Source organism: Scylla paramamosain, chromosome 10 (assembly GCF_035594125.1).
Source record: "Scylla paramamosain isolate STU-SP2022 chromosome 10, ASM3559412v1, whole genome shotgun sequence".
Taxonomy (NCBI): domain Eukaryota; kingdom Metazoa; phylum Arthropoda; class Malacostraca; order Decapoda; family Portunidae; genus Scylla; species Scylla paramamosain.
This window is the reverse complement of record NC_087160.1, coordinates 5,985,001-6,009,309: the sequence shown is the minus strand read 5'-3', so window position 1 is coordinate 6,009,309 and position 24,309 is coordinate 5,985,001. Positions and strand designations below refer to the sequence as shown.

The 24,309-nt window shown below is 35.0% G+C and overlaps 1 protein-coding gene across 12 annotated transcripts in view; it reads right to left on the bottom strand.

The window, feature by feature from the left end:
• Positions 1-24,309, bottom strand: part of LOC135104171 (protein retinal degeneration B-like) — a 159,132-nt gene that overhangs the window by 45,970 nt on the left and 88,853 nt on the right. For 5 of the 12 annotated variants that reach the window (XM_064011259.1, XM_064011260.1, XM_064011268.1 and 2 more), the window contains 8 exons: positions 21,014-21,152; positions 20,228-20,431; positions 19,949-20,088; positions 19,592-19,709; positions 18,677-19,195; positions 16,880-16,954; positions 4,652-4,675; positions 1,720-1,821 (listed from right to left, as the gene is read on the bottom strand). In XM_064011259.1, coding sequence (XP_063867329.1) covers positions 1,720-1,821; positions 4,652-4,675; positions 16,880-16,954; positions 18,677-19,195; positions 19,592-19,709; positions 19,949-20,088; positions 20,228-20,431; positions 21,014-21,152 — 1,321 coding nt within the window. Of the gene's footprint in view, positions 1-1,719; positions 1,822-4,651; positions 4,676-16,879; positions 16,955-18,676; positions 19,196-19,591; positions 19,710-19,948; positions 20,089-20,227; positions 20,432-21,013; positions 21,153-23,608; positions 23,972-24,309 lie in introns of all 12 variants that reach the window. The other 7 variants (XM_064011262.1, XM_064011263.1, XM_064011265.1 and 4 more) reach the window with 5 other exon arrangements.

The window sequence follows — 24,309 nt, the reverse complement described above, 5'->3', positions numbered from 1 at the left end:
GAGTACTGAGCAGTGTTAGACACCAGTCCACTCTTCTACTCTCTACTTCCATTTTTGGAGCAGACAAGATCACTAGTATTCAGAAAATGGGAGTGGAACTGATAACTTTGTTGAGTCTGTATCCCATTCTCTGTTTTGCTTTCTCCTACTTCTTAATTACCTATTTAATAGTTTCTAAGTTTTGTTGCTTTTCAGCCATTTAACCCCTTAATTAAATAGCAACATGTAACATCATAACTTGAAGCTCTCCACATGTGGAATAGACTAGATTTTCATATAAAAACAGATACCATTGTTTGTCATGATATAATATGGTATGTATTATAGAAACAGAGATAATATGAGTGATCTTTTTATTCTATGTGCATGAACTAAGACACAGTTCATTCCCATAAAATCAACAACTGATTTGTGGGCATCAGTGTTCCCAAAGTTTGTTCCCTAATAAATAACAGTGACTTATTCAAGCCTGAAGCTGGTGAACGTAGAGAGAGAGAGAGAGAGAGAGAGAGAGAGAGAGAGAGAGAGAGAGAGAGAGAGAGAGAGAGAGAGAGAGAGAGAGAGAGAGAGAGAGAGAGAGAGAGAGAGAGAGAGAGAGAGAGAGAGAGAGAGAGAGAGAGAGAGAGAGAGAGAAAATAAATAAATAAATACAATAAATACACCCAATTCACACATAATTCATATCAATACTTCAGCACTTTTTACACTTATACAGTAACTTTGCAGTTTCATGTTTATTCATCAATATTTTGTCTGAAAAATCTTAAATAAATTCATGATAAAACTAGAACAAAAAATTATACAATGTGACCCATAAATTCAGGAATACACAAAGGGATAGGATGATTCTAGTCATTCTTAGTTAAAAAATGTTCCATGCACATATCTTGATCTTCTACTTTATTCTATAAGAAATTAAGGATTAAATGTGTGGAGGGCTGTGCTGCTGGGACTGCTGTGCCAGGTGTGAGGCATGAGTGACACCTCAATGTTGTGCATTATCTTCATGTGTGAAAAATTTATTTGTATAATCTAGGCAACAAAATTATTTTAGAAAGTTATTAAATGATCCTGAGTTTTTGTGCTTCCTTAATGAAGAAAATGCACAGGATAGAACAAGAAATCATGAGTTCAAGCTTGAAAAAAGTTAGATTAAAAAAGAGATAAGCAATTGGTTCTCAAATAGTAGATGAATGGAATGAACTCAGTAATAAGGTTGTTAGTGCCAAGCCATAACAAAGATTTCAAAGATTACACAAATTTATGGATGAGGATGATAGTGGAAATAGATATGTATGTTTCATACATGAACTAACAGATGTAGGCCTGATGGTTTCTTGCAGCTTCCCTTATTTTTTTATGTTCTTAAAACAACAATACTGCTAAGTACATTATGCATTTACATGGCAAATCTCATCTTCTGGCTATGAAGCAGCAGGGTGCCTCTAAACATTGATACCCCACAAATCTGTTGTTGATTTTGTGAGAATGAACTGTGTCTCAATTCACGCACACAAAATAAAAAATAAATAAAAAAAATCATTCATATTATTCCTATTTCCAGATTTTTTTTTTATTTTATTTTTTTTTTGTAGGAGGGACACTGGCCAAGAGCAACAAGTATTATATTCAAACAGAATACCATTTATTTTCATAAAAAACCTCGAGTCAAAAAAGAGTACAAAGAAGCGTACCACTTTAGTGACTTCTTGTTATTACCTTCGTTACCTGCATGACCAGCAGTGCTCTGTGTGTCACCATCTGGAGGCAGCAGTTCTAGGGAGCTCCACTTGTGTAGGGCAGTTGTCTCCTCAAGGTCCTCTGCAAGAAAACATTAAAGGAAAGAATTTAGACCTTTTCCAGATTATAATGAAGAGAAATGTGGAAAAAATAAACAAACAAAAAAAAATATTCAAGTAGCAAGTTGGGGAGAAAAATAGGGTGAAAAAAACTGAAAAGTAGTTGGAAGAATTTTTAGAGACAAACCAAAGAAAAGTTTGAGAAGTAAGGAATGATAAATTACATTGTAATTATTAAACTTATTATGCAGTGACATTAGTTTCATCTGAAAAAAGTTCCATCTAAAATTCAAACAAATTTGCTTAACATTATATAGCATGAATTCAGGGATCTGCAATATTCCTGCATTATATGAAAATACATTAATTTCCTATCCATATGGAAAAATAAATACATTATACTTTATCATTCTGTTAATATATGTATGAGGTAACAGCTATAAACCAAATATAATGTGGAACCATCACACATACTAGTGGAAAATAGTGGTAAGATGAAAGGAGATAATGTTCACGAACTAATTCTTTCATCATTGATTTCTGCAAGAGGAAACTTTAACTCCATAAACTATTCAGGAAGAGTTTCCTGAGAACTAGTGTTATCATTTTGTCTTGTGAAATTCAGGTAATAAAATAATTATAAATAAATTATCAGTATATACTAAAAAGAAAAAGTTAATATGTCAATAATTCCTTGAATATTTCATCAAAGCAGCTAAAGTAAGTCAGTTTTATTAATATCATTTTTTGTTCTTTAATAAGACCTGAAAATTGCTCAGATCCACTTAGCTCTACTGGATAAAAGAAATATGCATTCTACTAATGAGCCAATCTATATACAAAATACATTTACTGTTGTACATTAGGAAAGATTAAATGTGTTGCAGCTTATCCATTATCCATACCTTTCACCCAACTACCCAACTATCTGAATAGTCAGTACATAATATATTCATGGTCAATACAATGAGTTTCAGAATGAATTCTGTGGTTTCTGTCAGTTCACTGGCACTTACAAACTGTACCAATGAGAGCCGAGACTATAATGTCCACAGAAGAAAAGTCTATGCAGAAAATGATTAGGCTGGTACTGAGTATTGCTGATGGAAGGGTGTGGGCTCAGTGAGTTTCATTGTTCCTTTAGTGACCCATTCAGCTTAGAAGAAAACTGACTTTAAAAAGTGCTCACAACATTAAAAATAATCAACAGCAGTATACATAAAGCACAACAGATTCAATGTGCACAAATCCAGAAAGCCATTTAGTCATGCACAGCAAACATCATGACTGCATGAGGAGGAATGCAAGGGTGGAGTGTGTTAAACTTAAAAATAAATGTTTTCATGGGAAAAGCCCAATGAAACTTAAATATGAAAGCTAATTGTCTTTCATATTTAAATGAAAATCAAAATAAATACATTAAGAAAAGATGACAATTAGAAATCTGAGATTGTCCTGTGGTGCAAACACTGACACCATACTGAAAGACTGGTAACAACTAAGGCAGAAGTAGATGGCACTAACGTTCAAGAAAACTAGAGTAAGCATTATCTGCTTTTAAAGCTATCTACTATTCATATGTCAAAATTCAATAATATAGAAAATGAAAGTCATCTTTAAAATCATAAATAAATAAAAGACTGGAAGCTAATTACATTACGGTTGTGTTCATAAGAAGTTTCCATCCTTATTGATAATTTCAGAGGCAAAATATGGCCTATATTTTTGTAGGTGTTAACATGTTATGAAGCTTTTCCTTTTGAAGGAATAGGATAAAGCATGAATTTTCACCTGAAAGAGAGAAACTGCTTTTAATACTTCTAATTAAAGTAACATGTAAAAGATATATATTTCCTTACGTAAATGAGACTCAACTTGTTGGCAAGATTGTGTCATCAGAAATCTCATACTTATGAAAATTATGTATTTCAACAAACTGGTTTCAGAAAACATAATGATCAAAAGTATTATTTACTTTTTTTTTTCAAACCTTTTCTCTTTTATAATAAAGGCCTCCAATCAAATGTTATGCTTTTCCTTCTTCTGATGGCTAGACAAATGAAAAATCTCTGTAACATTAAATGTAATAAGGTGGCAAAAATCCTTAAAACACATGAAGACTCACCCACCATAAGTCTGTGAACCAAGGTAAGGCAAGGTGTTGCCTATAGTTATATAATCTACTTTTTGTACTGAATGTACAAGTTCTTCATTTTGAGATAGCTGAACAGAACAAGTACCATCAAAAAACACTGGCCATGTGTTGGCAAACACTCAAGATGCGCAAAGAAACCGTAAGATCTATTGTTAATACTGTAAATGTCTTTCTGGTTTCTGAGTCTTCAAATTATGGGAACAGAAAATATTTCATCATGAATTTCCACATTACTTTATACAAAAAATCTTGATAAACATTAATTATTAAGTTATACTATGTGTACTATGTATAACTAATATAAAAAAATACATGATGGGTAGTACACACATGACAATATCTGGTGGTAAGGCAGGATGGGGACCAGACTGGGTGATACTAAAACAATTAAGATGAACAGAAAGGACAGCAGTTGCAATTGTCTACCTTGTAACAACTTATGCTATTAGGAAGGGATACACTAGTCTACTACACTATTTTCAGGGTAGGGAAACTATGCATTAGCAAAATTTTAATTATACAATAGGATATAAAATCACCAAACTGAAAGAGGAACAAATGGTGTACTAAATTATGAAAGATCAATGGATCAAACAAGAGACCAAGCAGGACTAAAGCATCCAGTCATTGGAACACAAACCACCAAGAGCACAGCATGCAGAGTGAGGTGCCCTGAGCAGAGCACCTCTGTACATACCCTTGATTATGGGGATGGCTGACCCTGCACAAAACAAACAGATGAACCAATGAGACACAGGAACATGCAAAACAGTAAAAACTTAGAGCCATCACCAACTGCTTCATTAAAGTGTGTCTAGATCATTACTCTACATGGTGTGAAACACCTTGGTTAGTTTATGATAACCTGTGTCCAAGCAAAGTTTATGTTTAAAGTAGAACTGAAATAAGTGGAGAAAAATTTTAATATTTGACAGCTCAGGTATACTTCTGACATGCAATCTTTGTTGTGAAGTACACCTGAATTTTAAGCACATGAATCAATAATATTTTAGAAAGCTTTTTGATTCTTTGAAAATAATTTAAATATTATAAAATAGAAAATTAATAAACCTACATAACTGAAGCTACACTATAATTTCCTAAATCTATAAGATCATACAAACTAAATAACTAAAACTGACCCATATGCATTTTAAATAGGTAATTTATAGTGTGTGTGTGTGTGTGTGTGTGTGTGTGTGTGTGTGTGTGTGTGTGTGTGTGTGTGTGTGTGTGTGTGTGTGTGTGTGTGTGTGTGTGTGTGTGTGTGTGTGTGTGTGTGTGTGTGTGTGTGTGTGTGTGTGTGTGTGTGTGTGTGTGTGTGTGTTTTGTACTTTTCTGAACCAAATTATAAAATTTCTCAGCTACATAAGAAAATGTAACTTGTAGTTGCTGCAAATGGTTGAGGATTAGGAAAAGTAAATAAATAGGGAATGGAATTATTCATATAAAGAAAAACATTTAACAGGGACTATAGAGAAAAAGATAAGTTATTCCAGTGCCAGATATATGAGTCACAGGACCTTGTGAAGGATAAATTCATGGATTAAAAGTCAAACATACTTGGTAATAATTTCTGCTAGTCTATAGTAAGTAAGAAGGAACTGAATAATGAGACTTTTGGACAAGTACCATATGTGGATGTTTATGTAAATGTTACAAATTTAAGTATGCACATCTAATTTCTTTATTTTATTGGGCATTTTCATGAAAGACACCAAGATAATTAAGATCCATTCACCATCCTGGTAATGTATGGAAATATAATACATATGAAAAATGAACCCAAGTGCATGTGCATGTATCCTCAAGTCTTGATAGATGTTTAAATACATAATTATCCACAGTTTAATAATGTAGGAACTCAAATGATCTATTAGAATCTGATATTCAAATACAAAGAAAATTTCTAGAATCAGCCTGACAATGTATTAATCAGACACTCACCAGATCTACAAGATAAAAGCCAAATTAGATAAATTTATAACTAAGTCAAAGAATTGTTAAAGAAATCTGTAATTAATCACATGAGTATATAGTTTAGAAACAAAATAAAGAAAATAAATGCCTATAATAATAATATTATGGTTTTGAACAATGCAATGATATTCAGAACATAAGAGACAAGCCTCCTGCCCACTTCCTTGCCTAATTCCCTATACAAGCTATGAATTGTAAATAAAAATACAAAGGTTCAATATCAAGAGCAAATTTGTTCTAGAGAATGACTGAAGATATCTGTACATATTCTCCTGAAACAAATAAAATTAGAGAATACATCCAAGTCTATGAAAAACAATATACTCAAATTTGTTGTGAAATGGAGTCTAGCAATGTCACTGAAGAATGAAGGCTTATGCTACACACATCCTTACACCTAATCAATAACAGCAAAATAAAGATTCATAATAGTTTGTCTCAAAATTTTAAGTAGGTAAGTGAAAAAATTCACTGAGATCTTGTTTATCATTTGCAGCCAACTTCAAAATTCAGCAACACTGATGATGGTGACAGTGTAAGTGGCATGCAGACTACACTTGACAAGGTGGTGTGGTAAAAAGAGTGGGAAGCAAGTAGAAAACTCCCAAGGTGTGTGTCGATAGTGATGAGGACACCAAACACATGTACAACCTTGTGTCTACAAGTGCTGAGTCTTGTGCACACAGCTAACAAACACTGTGTAAGGGATGTGCTGGGTACAGGGTATTATTAGGATGCAGATGTGAGTATACACACACACACACACACACACACACACACACACACACACACACACACACACACACACACACACACACACACTGCTTGCCAATTTAGTGGTAAAATATTCTTGCCTGACACTTGGCAGGCTGAGGCTCATGCTCCACTAAGATTGTTTAAGATTTTCACTGCAAAGGAAGCATTATACTCTTGTCTTTTGAGTAAGAAGATGGAATATGTGATGTATGAAAGGTCTCAGCCTTACCTGTAAATTAGACTACATGAGTTCTAAACTTTATTACAAAACAGTCATGAGTCCAGCATGTGATCCTCAGGATCATGGTGCATTACACACACACACACACACACACACACACACACACACACACACACCATTGTGTCCTTGTCTAAACCTTTAGATCTTTGTAAAATAAAATTTGTCTGAAATTTTAATTTGCTACATTTTTATGACACTATTGCCAAAGAATTCACAAATGGTCTCTTTATCTAACATTAACCAGTCTGCCATTTCACTACACAGTATGAGAAAGGATTTACAGGACACCCAATGATAATGAAAAGATTAACTAAGAAGTCTCAAGCCACACAACATTGGCTCTCCTTCTTAAAACTTGCCAGCGATTTGGGTTAGTCACAAAGCTGTGACATTAGAACAACCTCTGAACCTCAAAAACTTCTATGAGATGTTTCAACTAGAGGTCTCTAATATTTTTTTTTAAAAAGATACCTTCTCACTTCTGTCAATATTAGCTATCTTCAACTTTACTTTTAAAGAAGTAGAAAGTTATTATAAGTAAGTAGTCTGATAATTTTTTTGTCCTTATAATAAGTTAAGAAATATTTCAGCAAAATGGGCAAGGATGAAATGATAGATCTCTGTCAAAGATACTAAGTCCTTAGTCTAAGCAAATGGATAATATCACCATAGAAACTACCATATTATGTACAAGACTCCTGAACTAATTTGAGGGTACAACAGCATGTAATTGATAACTCTAGTAGCTATTAATTCGTAAAAGCTGTCATGATCCCAAATCATTAAATGTGTGACAGTGAGTTTCAGAACCAACCGACATACAACATGGCCATTCTTCAATTATGAACACTGCCATGCTTCCACATCATCATTCCCTCTGGAGAGCTAAAACAAGATCAGTAATGTGAATGTCAATATTGTCAAAATTCTTATTCATCAAACTAAGCCTCATATTCTTTTGTGATGCAATCATATGGTGTTCCATATTGGTGACAACCCTCTGCCTGTCCTAACCATCCTTCCATCCCCTCCTCTACCTCCAGTCTTTGGAACGATAATTATTCCCTCTTTCACAAAAATGTTGAAAGAATACAACTTCTATATATAATAAATGAAGTTAAGAATGCCACTGGCCTTAAAAATTCTTCTGCCATAGCCCTTGATTAACTTATTCAGTCATAATGAGACTACTATGATGTACACTGCAGAAAGTTCCTTTAATTAGTAAATGAATTTGCAAAGTATCTTTCAGCAACCCATTCAGTCATCTGTACTTCTACGAATATTTTGTCTGCTTGTTTGTCTGTACACTTCGCTTTTTTTATAACAATGGGAACTTTTAAAATAAGCATCAATCAAGACAAAATATAAAGACCAGTGAAATTTTTTTAATTTCATCTCTAATACAAGTTTATTCATCAAGAGGAGCAAGGAGGCAGAGTGCAGCTGGCACTGTGATTTCCTTTCAGGTTGTTGCCTTCTGCTCAAAAACTATTCATTTTCTATGAGCAGCAACAGAATCACACCGACCATTTTTCTAGTACAGTGCATTTTATGCAACATTGCTGCATAAAGATCCCTAGAAGCACTCTGATTAAACTTAATTCTGTTCTGGCATACAAAAGTCTTACACATTCACACATGCAGAGGGAGGAAGAGGGTAGTCACATCAGTGCATGATGTTTATAGAGACATGCGTGCTGAGATACAGCGGGATTGGACAGTGAGCCAGAATAAGCTCATGACCAACTACATATTTATGAATATACACACCTACCTCTCGCACAGTGTTTACTTATATGAGTGATACAAATTTCAACTGCAACTAAATGTGTAACATTTTCACTAAGACTTGTGAAATAAATTTTGCATTTAAAATATTCAGTAAGGCTATAAAAGCTGTGAACCTGAGTCACCCTTCATCTCCCTTGATTGTTCTACCAACATAGATTCTTGAAAACTATTAGTCTATTTATCTTTATCTGATGCCTGTCCCAAACAACTCCCATTATAGTAATGGCTGTGATAAGGTTCCATAAGGTGAGAGCCTAGCACCTTATAAGAGGACAGCTGAGAGATAATTATGACACAGCAAATCCTGAGAACAGAAATCTATATCACAGTTGTATTAGGAAAAAAAATGCCAACAAAATGTTGTTTATGATTAGTCATATTTAAAATATGCAGAGAATTAAAATTTTGCATGGTACTGGGTATTCAATTTAAGCTATTACATACAGTACTTATGTAAAGCCTTCATGTTTCATGCATTTAGTCTCTCTAAGAGGACTATTCCTAAATTTTAAGAGAAATATCTTTGAAAGTATCAAAATACTGTATTTAGGAAAACCGCTGAGACAAGCATCTAAAGTGCTCTCATGAACTTAAGCTGTCACTCATACATGCTCTGGTAATATATATTTCTACACTATTTTACCCAGTTCTCCTCTTACAAAAGATGAGCCATTTTGGTGGACACCATTAGACTCAGCAAAGATTATAGGACTCAAATACATTTGTCAAAATTCAGTTTAACAAACAAAAATAATAAGAAAGAAATAAAGAAAGAATACAAGACAATACATGAAAGAACAGCTCCAAAATGTTTCTACCACTTTTTACATGACACTGTTATTATAAGCAATTATTTGATCAATACTGAACATGATATCGCTCTATAAAAATATTTCCTCATTAAGCAGGTTATAGATGTAGGTTATAAAACTTGTTACTATCTTCAAAAACAGCTTGCATCCAAGTAGTGTTTGAGCCTGGGCACACACACTGAAAGCTGCCTTCTCATGCCATTCATTCATATTTTCTTTGTTCCCCATAAAATAATTTTTTTTTATTTGCTAAGATTCTTCATTCTTTGTTCCCAACAAAGTTTCCTTAATATCAACTCATTCTTATAACATTAAAGAACTTAGAGAAATGGAAAAAAAATAAGTATCCACACAGCAACCATGGAATGTTACATGAGCAAACAATATAAGCTGAGTCTGTGATGAGTTCTAGATAATTCTTTTTAATGGCAGAAAGATAACTGAATACTACTGTTGTTTTATGTGGAATAACTTGTGACTCAGCACAAATAGAATTTATCTTTTTCACTCAGGAACACATACAACACTTACATATGTATAAACAATGTAAGCTAAAAACAATCTGGACTGTGACTTCAGGAAGAATAATATCATTCATGGGTGTATAAATAAAGACACAAACAAATTAATAGAGAATCAAGACAGAGAAGTCCTGTACATGAATGGCTATCAGTGTGGAGTGCACTGCCTGCTAGAGGAAGTAAATTGTATTGTGCAGGCAGACTTGAAAAACTAAAATTCCCAATATGTATATGTAAATAAACACAACACTGGATTGACTGCATTATTGGTATTGCACTCTAAGAATACAAAAATATATACCTATTAATAATGATTATAATGAATGAACAGACATGACATTACGTTCACATAAATGGGCAGACAGATTGGTATGCACACAAAATGTGTCCAAACACACACACACACACACACACACACACACACACACACACACACACACACACACACGTGTGAAGTGAAAAGAGACCAAAATGGACATATAAGATGGGAAATGAAGAAATAATAAAACCACAAAAAGAAAAAGATCCAGGAGTGATAATACAGGATAGTCAATAGTTGGAGAAGCATGTAGAAAGGATATTCAGAGATACAAATAGAATGGTAATAAATATTGGAACACATTCCACTACATGGACAAAGATATTATGAAAAAGATAATTACCACTATGATTAGACTAAAGCTGGAATATGATGAATCAGTGTGGTCTCCCCACAAGAAGAAACATACAAAAAAAATAGAAAGGATACAAAGGATGGCAATGAAGATGGTTCTAGAACTGGAAAAATTAACATATGAAGACAGGTTAAAGGAAATGAATCTGCCAACATTGGAACAAAGAAGAGAAAGAGGAAATTTAATACTGATTTATAAATTGTGGAATAGAGTGGAAGAAATAGATAATGAGAAACTGCTGCTAAGAGAAGTAGGAAATACCAGATACAGACAAGGGCACAACAAAAAACTAAGAAAAAGGAAGATGCTTGAGCAACATAAAGAAATACAGTTTCCCACAGAGAAATATAGAAGTTTGGAACAAGCTACGTGAAGATGTAATTTAGGCAATGAGTGTGCACAGCTTTAAGGAAAACTGAACAAGTGCAGATATGGAGACAGAACCACATGAGCATAGCTCAGGCCCTGTAAATTACAACTAGATAAATACAACTAGGTAAACACACACACACACACACACACACACACACACACACACACACACACACACACGTGAGCCTTTTAATGTATAGCCCCTGTTCACCTAGCAGCAAGAAGGTATGGGATGGGGTTGTGACCTTGCTGTCCTTGTGTGGTGTGTCAGTGGTCTCAGTCCTACTCAAAGATCGGTCACTATGAGCTCTGAGCTCTTTCCGTAGCGGAATGGCTGGCTGGGTGACCAGCAGATGACTGTAGTTGAATCACACACACACACACACACCTAAGACAAACTTTGCAGAGCTTTATAAATTTTATGAAAAAATTAACTGGAAAGAGCTATTTGAAGGTAAAGTTCGGCAAGAAAAATATGATATATTTTTGAGCAAGTATAGAGAAGGGGTGCAACAGTTTCTACCAAGTTATCAAGTGAAACATGAATGGTATAGTGCCAGGTGTGAAGAAGCAAAAAAAGGAAAAGGAGAGAGCATGGAAGAAAATGATGAGACAACTGAACAGAAATACTACAGAATAGAGAAAGGCAAGGAATGAATATAGTATAATAAGAAGAGAAGAAGGAAAAAATTTGAAAATGACATAGTAAGAAAATGCAAGGAAGAACCCAAACTCTTCCTCAGATACATAAATGGGAAAATGAAACATAAGTATGGCATAAACATGTTAAAAAGGGGAAGGAAGAATTTATGAAATTACTGAGAAAAATTAATGAACTAATGAATGAGAGTTTTCAATCTGTTTACAAAGGAAACCAAATTTTTGGCACCAAAGGTGGTATCACAAAATGAGGGAATACAGGAGATACAAGTAAAGAGACAAGAAATCAAGAAACTGCTGGAAGAGCCGGATGTTAGAAAAGCTATGGGACCAGATCAAGTAAATGGATGGATATTAAAAGAAGGCAGAGAACAAATGGAGGAACCCATATGGGATATAATCAACAGCTCAGTGAAAGAAGGAAAAGTACCAAGGGAATGGAAAAAAAAAACTAACACAGCCCCAATATACAAAGGGGGAAATAAAATGGAACTATTAAATTACAGACCAGTTTCACTAACAGGTATTATACGCAAGCTTTGTGAAATAGTAATTCAAGACAGATGGATGGAACATCTAGAAGATGAAAAGATAATTACAGAAAAGCAATTTGGATTCAGGAAAGGGAGATCCTGCGTCACATATCTATTGAGCTTTTATACGAGAGTAATAAATAGATGGAATGTAAAAGAAGCATGGATGGGTTGATGCGGTATACTTGGATCTCAAAAAAGCATTTGATAAAGTTCCCCACAAAAGCCTTATGTGGAAGCTAGAGAATGGAGAAAGACTAAAGGGAGCAACATTAAGATGGATGGATGATCATTTACAAGGGAGAGAAATGAGAACAGTAATCAGAGACACTAATTCACGGTGGTGCAGAGTGACAAGTGGGGTACTGCAAGGATCTGTGTTGGCATCTATATTATGTTTCAAATATATGTAAATGATATGACAGAGGATCTAAATAGTTATATAAATCTACTGATGATGCAAAAATTATTAAAATAATGAAGAATGAAAATGACTGCAAGGAGTTACAAAAGGATATTGACAAGATACATGCATGGAGCCAAAGGTGGAAACTAGAATTCAGTGACAGAAAATGTCACATGTTGGAAATAGGAAAAAGTAAAAAGAGACCTTTATGGAATTACAAAATGGGAAGAAAAATAATAATAAAGAGTAATGAAGAAAAAGATTTGGGAGTAATAATTCAGGACACACTATCACCTGAAAGACACGTAAATGGGATATTCAGCTCTACATACAGCTTTTTAACAAACATTAAGGTGGTGTTTAAATATTTAAATAAAGAAAGGATGAAAAAAATTATAACAAACATAATACAACCTAAATTGGAATATGCAGCAGTAGTTTGGGCTCTACATAGCAAAGATGCACAGAAACTGGAAAGAATACAGAGGATAGTGACAAAGATGGTACCAGAATTGAAAGACTTAATCTATAAAGAAAGATTTGAAGAGATGGAATTACCAACACTGCAAGAGAGAAGAGAGAGAGAAGACCTGATAACAATGTACAAATTTGTAAACAATACTAGAAAGAATAGACAGAAATGACTTGGTAACACAGATGGAGGAGGGAGAGAGACAGGCAAGGGGGCATGGGAAGAAAATAAAGAAGTGTGGATGTTCAAGCAACATCAAGAAATGCAGCTTTCCATATATAACTATTGAAATCTAGAATTATTTGAAGGAACAGGTGGTTGTGGTAAACAGTGTACACATGTTTAAAGAGAAACTGGATAAATATGATTATGGATACAGAACAATATGAGCTTTGGCTCATGCCCTATACAATACAACTAGATAAATACAATTAGGTAAATACACACACACACACACACACACACACACACACACACACACACACACACACACACACACACATTTCCTACAGAGAAATATAGAAGCATGGAACAAGTTAAGTGAGTATGTAATATTGGCAACAAGTGTGCACAACTTTATGGAAAACTAGATAAGTGTAGATATGGAGATGGGACCACATGAACATAGCTCAGGCCCTGTAAATTACAACTAGGTAAATACACACACACACACACACACACACACACACACACACACACACACACACACACACACACACACACACACACACACACACACACACACACACCACTGCCATAACAAATAGACATATTTACACCAGCTCAGCTGATAAACACACACAAGGTGGAGGCCAGGACCTACAATGTACACAAAAATTGTGTGGGAGCATGTTATCCCAGCTGTCCCATCTCCAGAAGCATGGAGGAAGGTAACAACTGGACAGTAAGAAACCTTGACCCAGTATGGCTGAGAGTATAGGGACACAGAGTAGTTCATTCAGTGGATTTAAAGAAAAACACTGACCAACAGAAGAGCTCATGTGGAAACATGTTATTATTATGGAAGAAGCAGTCAATACATTTGTAAACAAGAAGTCCCACAGGAAAAAAAAGTAAAATGCCAAAGAGGGAAGACAGAGAAGTAAAAGAAGTTAGTGGAAAATTATGGAAGGGCAATACACAACTAGTGCACAAGTGTGAGGATTTTGCAAAACAAGGTGGCTTCCAGGAAACAGGAATAAACCAAGAAAACAAAAAAGAATGGAAAAAGGAACAGATAGAATAGAAAATGGCTTTAGGAAAAATTCTAGAGGAACATATCCAAGAGTCTGAACTGATAGACAGTCATCAAAGTAATTAAGGACAAAGAAACATTAGTAAGACACATGGTATACAAGAAAAGTGTGCAGCAATCTTTAGAATCAAAGAAGATAAAATTTTAAACAAGGCAATAAAGGAAGGAGAAGAGAGACAAAACAGTGATCCAGAAATTCAGCAAATTAAATAAAGGAAGTCCACAGAATAAGTAAATATACAGAGAATAGAATAAGACTGACTAGAGTAGTTTAGCTCCCAATGTGATGTCAAAGAAATGCCAACAGGTTCATGGAAGCCACCCAGAATGGAAGAGAACACATTTGGATGAGGAAGGACCTAGACAAACAAGGAACTAAACTGGATTAACTAAAAGAAAAAAAAAAAACTCCCCCCCACAAAAAAAGTTGAGAACAGAGGCAGAGAAGGCTTTTATTGGAAGGTTTTGGACATGAAATCTAAGAACATATGGAAGAAAACAGAGGAACTAAAGGAGGGAGCTGAATATTGGAGGATAATGTATACACAAGTGAATGGTACCATACCAGTGATAATTAAATGAATGTATTATAAAAAAAGCAGTTTGACATTGTGAGCTTAGCTGTGACAAAACTGCGACAATGTGGAGACAATAAGTAAGGAAGAAGATAAATATGACATATGAGAGAAACAGAACAGAGAAAAAAAAAGAAGAGATGTTCTTGGTGAGAAAAATATAATGGTAGATGGAGTTGAATATGGAAGAGATCTGGCAGAAATACTATAGATAAAAATCATGAGAAAGAGGGCTAGAAAAGAAATTATATAGAGGTATATGCGCTACCAAAGCACAATGCTTGGAGCAAGGATGACCGTGAGAAAGTGATAACAAACATATAAGTGTTTACAAATGTTGTTAGAAGAAAACAATAACATTGTAGTGATGATAATGAGTTTGTGATTCCTAATGATGTATGAAGAGAAAAAGTGTTGATAGAAATAGAGGTAACTGAGCAAGAAATGAAGAAATACCATGGAGGAACAGGAAGTGAGGAAAGCACCAATCCTGGGTGGATATGGTGGAGGGTAACTCATTGTATGAGTTTGTTTGTAAATAATGTAAAACTATTTAGGAAGGTGAAAATCACCAAGAATATAAAATAAGAAAAGGAAGAAAGGAAACTTCATTGCAGTGTTCAGAGTAATGAAGGGAGTGGAACAGCAAGATACAGAGGAACTGTGTAGAATGTAATGGACACAAGGGAAGATCATTCGTAGGAGAGACATCAAGAAGCACAGCTTTTCCCACAATAGTACAGAAGCCTGGAGTAATCTGGATGAGAAAGTAGTCCATGCAAGAGGTACTCATGGCTTAGAAGAAAAGTTGGATTAAAGTAGATATGGAGACAAGAATGTGCATAGCTCTTTTCCTGTATGACATAAGTAGGTAAATACACATCCAACATACATACAACATACACCCAAATCCACACTTACACACACTTCTCAAATATGTGTGTTTGTGCCACAAATAAGCATATGTATGGCAAACAACAGATAAAAAAATGATGCAACAACACCAACCGTGGAAAGAGTCTTGATGCTGATGTTCACAACCCTAATGAACTGAACTGAACTGAACAGTGTTGAGAGCTGTATACACAACAAAATACAGTATCTCAACAAACTGAACACTAACACCTGTTACTATCATATTTATCAAAGCAATATCCTAGTTTATGTGACAGAAAACCACAGGCAAGAGCTGACCACTTCAAGGAATGCAGTCAAACAATGCTATGGTTGTGGCCAAGACAGCCAACAGTACAAAGCTAAGCAAAGATTAGTTCACAAAACAGCCTTTGCTTGCTGGTCAGTTGGACATCAGTAGTCCATTATCATCAGCCCAAGATTTAACTGTTGTAACAACTACTGCTTCAAACCACAAAAATGTTCATTCACGTCTACCATAAAATGGGATCAAATGGATATGTCCCATTCACAATTACCACAGCAGACTTGGGTGATGCCCAGACAGTCAAGACGAAACACATCAGGTATACACAAAGTCAACACACCCTCCACACAGGACTGTTACACAATTGTGGTAATACTGAAATGATGTTCAGTGCCAGCTAACAGTCACTCAACAGCATTTCTGACAGACTCCAAGAAGCAACTCAGTGACATGCCCATGGGTTCCCATCACTATTTGTGGATAAAAATGTAAATATAAAATATATTTGCTTCCTAAATGTGATCATTTATAAGTAATTAAAAGTCCTTCCTAAATGTCAACATTTAAAATTAAAAGACTATAACTCATGTCAGTGTAGATGTTAAATTTCAGTATATAGTGTTTTGTTTATTTTCTCACAATCTTGACAGCAAAGAAAAAGACAACATGAGTTTTCCTACAGCCAGTTAAGAACATACAGTGATGAACTAACCTTGACAGTCAAAGAACTCATCCTCACTTCCTGATGAATCTGAGTCTCTTCTGATACTCTCCATTCTCCAGCTGGCTGTTAGAAGAAACATTTTCTAATTAAAAAACTGCCAGTGATAGAAGTGTCTTTTCATCACCTGTTTTCAATAGAAGACAAGACACTTAGAATAGGAAGAAGAACTTGATATCACAGAACTTCCTACAGTTTGACTTGAATTATGGGGAATGAATTATGAAAACAAAGAATAGAGGGTTCTGGATGTTGTGTGTTACAAGATGAGTAAAATAATGTAAAGTACATTATTTGTCTTTACATAAAACACTTTCTAGAAGTATCAGAATGCATAACCAATTTAAGCTTCCAAGTATGCAATAAATGGTCTAAATCAACTCATAACAATGTCAACCTTCAGCCAAAATGCACCTCTACTGGTCACCACCACCACCACCACCACAAAAAGCTACAGCTCCCTTTTGTGACCAACAGTTTGCTCTATGCCAGCTGCCCACCCTCAGCTTTAGGTCATTAACATGAAAGTCTTTCATATTTTAAGCAAACCACCAGAATCAGTGCTCTTGTGATGTTGATGCAACAGGCAAATCACCCTCATGCCACCAGCCCAAGCTGCCCAAAACCCTCGGTACATTCCATCACTTTGACCCAATGCTTTCTGTGACCAACACCACTGCTTGCATGCATATATCTTCACATTTTTATGCCATAGTTTAAAAGACTCTTCCCATTTCTATATTCCTAATATCTGCTTATTACAAGATTTCACAAACTTATAAACACCTTGGTTTATTTGGAAACCTAAGTGGCTATCTTGTTTTGAACAACTATCCTCCACCTTCACAGGAGATAGCAGTCTGGCATATAAGTAAACAGACCATTCACACACTTGGGATTTTAAGGTATTAAGCCCTTCTCCCCTCTCCATATAACCTCAATAACTGGAATTTTATGATAATAAGTGTGAAAGGTTTAATTTACATGCATTCATTTTCAAATTCCTGACATATGAATAGTTTAGTAGAGTGACTATAGGGATTAAACATATGGAATATGAAATGAAATAGTGTGATACACTTTGGCAGTCAATATCAAACTGAAATTCATTTAAAATCACAAGATCAACAAGCAGAGAGAGTAAGGAAGGCTGGTCCTAGCAGAGAGGGTGGATTATTGGTCATGAAGGAAATGTCAAAGTAGAAGGAATGAATAAAAACATTATACACTAGAATACTAGAAGAATTACTACTAGAATACTAAATTTCTAAACCAAGCTGAATCCAGTCTTTTGTTGCCAGCACTAATCCTGCTGCCAACAATACTATCCTTTACTCTTTTATTCTCAACACCTAATCCTTCTGCATAAGTTGTCTTTGTATCAAATTTCAAGTGTGGAATTTTCTTGCCCAGTTGCTTTAGGATAAAACTGGTAGTGACATACATATTTCAGCAAAATAAGAACATTTAGTATCACATGTGGTTAATATTTTCTAGAGAATAATAACTATGTATTATTTCTATTTCAGAAATTTTCATGTTTGTATTCAGGATAACTTTCACATGAAGGCATGCATTCCATACATCCTCTGTTTTTGGCTCTAAACAACCTCCATTCAACCCTGAGGGCTCTAGTATTAGCAAAGATAACAAAATGGTTCTTAAAGATACTACTGCGGTGCCACAATAAATTCACACAAAGCCTTCTCACTAAACATTCATTTTCGGCAAAGCTTTTAGCATACCTAATTACAAGCACAAAATCTAACAAATGCACAGCACAAATACCTTGATTCTGGGAGTTCAATGTGTTTCGTGATCCACTTCGTGACCAAGAGCCTCTCTTCCGCGTGTCATCGACTAAAACACTGTCCAGACTCACATTCAGTTCTCGTCTCTTTAGTTTGGGACTTGAGCCCAGTCCTGAGAGGTTTTCTTCACTCTCATTATTATTATTATTATTGTTGTTACTATTTACACCATTGTTGCCAACTACATCACCTTCACAAATAACCTGAGAATGATCACCTAGATCATTACTAGTCCTAAACGAACTACACTTGCTCAGCTGTTCAAGGTTTGGCGTGCGGTCCGAGGAAACACTGGGACTGTGAGGGATATCTGAGGACACCTCTGCTGTGGCTGAGTTCTGAGCACCATCTTCCTCCCCTCCCTGGCCATACTTCTTAGCCAGGAGGCTTTGTGTTTCTTTTTCAATATTACGAATGTCCTCAATGGTGAGGCCCCACCACTCATCCATCCATGCCCAGGCCTGTCTGTGTGCCCGCAGCATGGTTTTCCTCAGTGCTGAAACAAAGCAAAAGTGACAACATTACTAGAGATAAAACATGTTCACCCCATGATGGGTATCACATATGAAGAAGTGATTATACTACACTTTTTAAAAAGAAAGTATTAAATTAGGTATTCCATTAATTAGCATCATCATCATCATCATCATAAGTAGTGGAATCATTATCAGCCTCACCATAATGATGCCTCATTCACCAATATGGAGATCCCTACAGTAAGTAGTGCATTCAAGAATCAAGATACAGATATATACATAGATATACATGGAAAGAATCAAGAACAACTGCATGTTCTTAACTGGTGTTCTTTACATTTCAGTGTACTGAATATACCACTTTCATCAGGCAACAGGAGCAGTGTTTATCAACAATGAGATAAAATTCTAATTACCAATATCGTGGATGAACTTTTCTATCTTGGTCTGCATTCCCCAATACCGGAACTCCACCTTACACAGCTTGTATGCACACATGATTGCTTGTCCATTTGGTAATGGAGTATTCTTGCCCTATAGAGGAGTGAAATTAAAATACATTACTTCAACAGCTTATCCGGTATATATTACTGAGCCCTAACATTAAATTAAGAGCTGTCACATGCATATGGAAAATTCTCATTTCATGCTTGCAGTATATCAATATTTTCAATATTTATTTTACATAATTATAACACAATGGTTATAGTTTTTGTGGAATATCCATCTCAAACCCAAGCACTAATGTAACATAATGAAATTTAGCTACTAACATTACACATCTCTGAGTATTCTTCTATCCAGTTATCACCAAGAGGACCTCTATTAGTTTTCTGAGAAACATATTTGCGAGGATCTTCTTCCTCCACATAATCTGCTCCATACAGTTGATCTTTCACCACATCAATCAAATCTGAAATTTTCATTTGGAAAAATTATCATAAGACAACATCAAGAAAGTTCTGAATTTGAGTTTGAATCTGAGTTACATTACAATAAATAAATAACATTAGTCTCTGTCACTGATAACATTTCATAGGTTCACTGCTCACCAATCTCCCTCTGCTTCATCTCTGACTTGGACAGGTTGAAGACGTTCTCCTGCTGTCCACCATCGTTGTAATAGTATGTCTCCACCTCAATACTGAACTTCTCCACAAAGGGACAAGTGAAGCGTGTCTTGGTGTATGGGTAAGCATTCCAGGCCTCCTCCTCCACAGACAGGGCAGACTTGGGGATGAGGGATTTTAACCAGCCTGAAGTGAAGACAAGAAGTCAGATACAGAAAAAGAAGGTGGGACTCTATAATTGTCATCTTTTTTTGAGACTCATAAATATGGCTTTCAGTGTTCCAGCAATGGCACCTCCAATTACTGTATTCTATAATATCACAGTACAACAAATTTATAAATAAGAAAAATTAATTAGCATTCAGGTGTCAACAATAAATATTTTCAATAAGGAATAACTGAGTTATTTTATTAAGATATCAGTTTGACTTAATACAAGTAAAGCACACACTGCAAGAAAATTATTTTCCTGAAAACTTTGGTAAATAAAAAGAGATATTGCAATCATACACAGATTTTCAAATTTTTCCATTTGATATACTTTTTATTATATATATATATATATATATATATATATATATATATATATATATATATATATATATATATATATATATATATATATATATATATATATATATATATATATATAAGATAAATTTTGGAGATTTTCTTATATCTAGCAAATGCAGATTCTTCACTTATAAATCATGCTAAAGAATAAAATCATTCTCTTTCCAAAAGAAAATTCCTAACACACACACCCACCTGGCAAGTGGCTGCCTACATGGTAAACCTTGTGAGTGTACTGTCCCTTGCCCTCGGGACCCGGACCATCAGTGTACGGCTCATTCACCAGGATCTCCACACCACTGCCTTCACCATGACTCTCTTGCCGTGACTTTTTCTGTTGGTAGTCAAGTCACAAAGGCTCAAGATCAGCAATATAGACACTTTTCCCATGCCTTACAACATGATATTAGTCCCTCATGTGCTATATGGAAAGAAAATCACAGGTGACATGGCATCACACCAAGGGTTTCATAAAGTGACCATTTAGACATTTGATAATCCCACAAGACAGTACACATCTAAAATCTTCATACACACAGAGTGTTGGTGTCTGTGTTCTGTGAATGCAGTCACTAATTAATAATTCTCTACAAAATCAATATGAAAATCACAATGCATGGTACACTATGTTTTCTTGATATACATTCCAAGTACCCTAGTTGTACACAGGATTTGAGTCAGGCTCATGTCCTGTCTTCATATCTACTTTAAGTGAGCAATTCTCTGTCTGTATTGCAGTGGGAGTTGCTGGCAAGGGTAGTAATGCCCTTGTCCTGCATACAACAGCCATCAAGACCGAGGCAGGTGTTTATTGATCTGTACATTAAATATTTCATTCTTTGTATTACTTCTTCATTACATACAAAACTGATGAACGAAAATCCATGACAAGCTCCTCTAAGTCAGTTTTAAGTAATTATGTTTGCAATTCAATATTTTTTCCTGCCTCAAGTTCCAAGTAATGACACAATAATGGTATACATAAGAGGCATTAACAACAATAATGGACAAGGGAATACACACATAATACAGTATCACTAAGATCACACCTATGTATGACTGCAGTAAAAAAAAAGTGCAAACAGTGCAGGGATACCATAATAAAGATTGTTGAATTGGAGAGAGAGAGAGAGAGAGAGAGAGAGAGAGAGAGAGAGAGAGAGAGAGAGGAGAGAGAGAGAGAGAGAGAGAGAGAGAGAGAGAGAGAGAGAGAGAGAGAGAGAGAGAGAGAGAGAGAGAGAGAGAGAGAGAGAGAGAGAGAGAGAGAGAGAGAGAGAGAGAGAGAGAGAGAGAGCATATTGAAATTCATGGTGAGTAACACCGGCTCCACACAGCTGCCTTGGGAGTTTGTATATTTATACTGACTCTAACATAATAATTTTGTCAGTTGAAAACATGTGGCCATGAGAACACCTGACACATCTGTTCAATGCTCTCAACCACTAAATGGCCAATACATCCCCATTTCATTTCAAAACATGAGTAAATTGACTTTAAATTCCTATCAAAACCCTTACTTACTTGTTACATACCAAATTATTTGTATCTGCATAACCCAGCATCTGATTTTAGAAGGAAACCAAGTAATTTTGTGGCACATTTAAAAAACAAGACCAGAATACTTGGGCCAATCAGTAGGTGGGAGCACTGCCCCAGTGACAGTGTTATGTTCCTGTCTTCAAATGACAATATTTCTGTGCCAGAGTAACATGAAGTACAGTATGGCATGAGCTTAACTTCTTGTGAAAGAAAGAGGATGTGTTCAATGAATCATACATGAAGATAAAGTAATCTCAAAGATTGTCACTGAAAAACTCAAGGAGACAAGAATTAATAAAACTTTTTAACACTTAAAAGATTTGGGAATTACATGCTGAAATTAATCTGAAAATACATGCAAATATGGAATGTAAATCATAAAAAATATATAACATTTAGTGCTGCCAATAATGAGATCCAATAAACACACAAGGGCTACAATACACTACAGCAACTTTACACTACATTATATTTTATGAGTTACAGTAAAAAATATACATTAGAAGGTGCATTGTGAGCATCCACTGAAAATTAACTGGTGAGTGGTTTCAACATACATCTGTATGTATACATGTATATGTTACCCCACATCTCCCTAACACCTGGGAATAATTATTCCAGTACATTAATCTTAACATTTCTTACAAGTGAGCTTCATGAAAGCAACTCAATCATGCACTAAGGTTTCCCTTGTAGTGCTTTTCAATTACTTCACAGTGCCCCAAACATTTTCTATTCATTTATGGAGTATAAATATATTTCAACAATCATCAAAGGATATATACAATATACATGTCAGTACAAGACACATGTAAATCAAATATACAGATGACAAAGAGGTATAACAAAAGTATTGTCAGACATTAACCATTACATTCAAAGTTTAAAGTACATATGAGTATGTACTATATATATATATATATATATATATATATATATATATATATATACGAGTATATATATATATATATATATATATATATATATATATATATATATATATATATATATATATATATATATATATATATATATATATATATATATATATATATATATATATATACTTGCTATCCTTACAAGGACATGAGGCACTCAGGTACTCTGATAATACTTACTGCTGCCTTCCAATGTCTAAGACGTCCATTCCTACTTGAGACTTTATCAAGGCTACCTTACCTTCACATCCAAGAACTAAACTCACACTACCTAGGAAGCATTGTGGATACGAGCACAGGTGGTGCCACTCACCGCCAGCATGTACAGCTGAGCGATCCGGTACTCCTCCACGGTGAGGGGGAGCGGGATGCGGTACTCAACTGACATCACCATTTTGGCAAAGTTAGGTTACACCATATTACACTGATACCTCTTCCTCCTTGAGTGGCGGGGGACAAAACACTGTCTTCAGTCTTTCCTGTTCACTGTTCCATGCAAGGTGAGGAACTATTTCATTTTTTCAGTTAGGTCTGAACTATATCAGATTTGTATTGTTTATGTAGTTTCCTGCAAGTTATTTGACTAATGCACAGAGCAGAGTTAATGTGGCCACTTCAGTCAGGCCTACCATCCATGGCCACACACAGCCAGGCAGCATGCAAGTACCACATCGAACTAGGTTATTAAAAAGCATTGTTAAAAATATATAAACATAATATCTTTTATAACAAATAAATCAAATAACTTATAAGTAATATATTAATCTCACCAATTACACTGTTCTGCACACAAAATCCAAGCTGACTTTCAAGATTAAAGGATAAAATGCTCCATGAAAATAATAGTTAAGAGACAGTCATGCAAAAAGACCATACATTTATCAAGAGAGAAAGGAAAAGGACAACACAGAACACAAGGATTGGACATCAGTATAGCCACTATGCTTGAGGAATTTCATGACCAGCCTAAGATAAAAAGTTCTGGCATCAATGAGTCACATGTCGGTGCAGAGG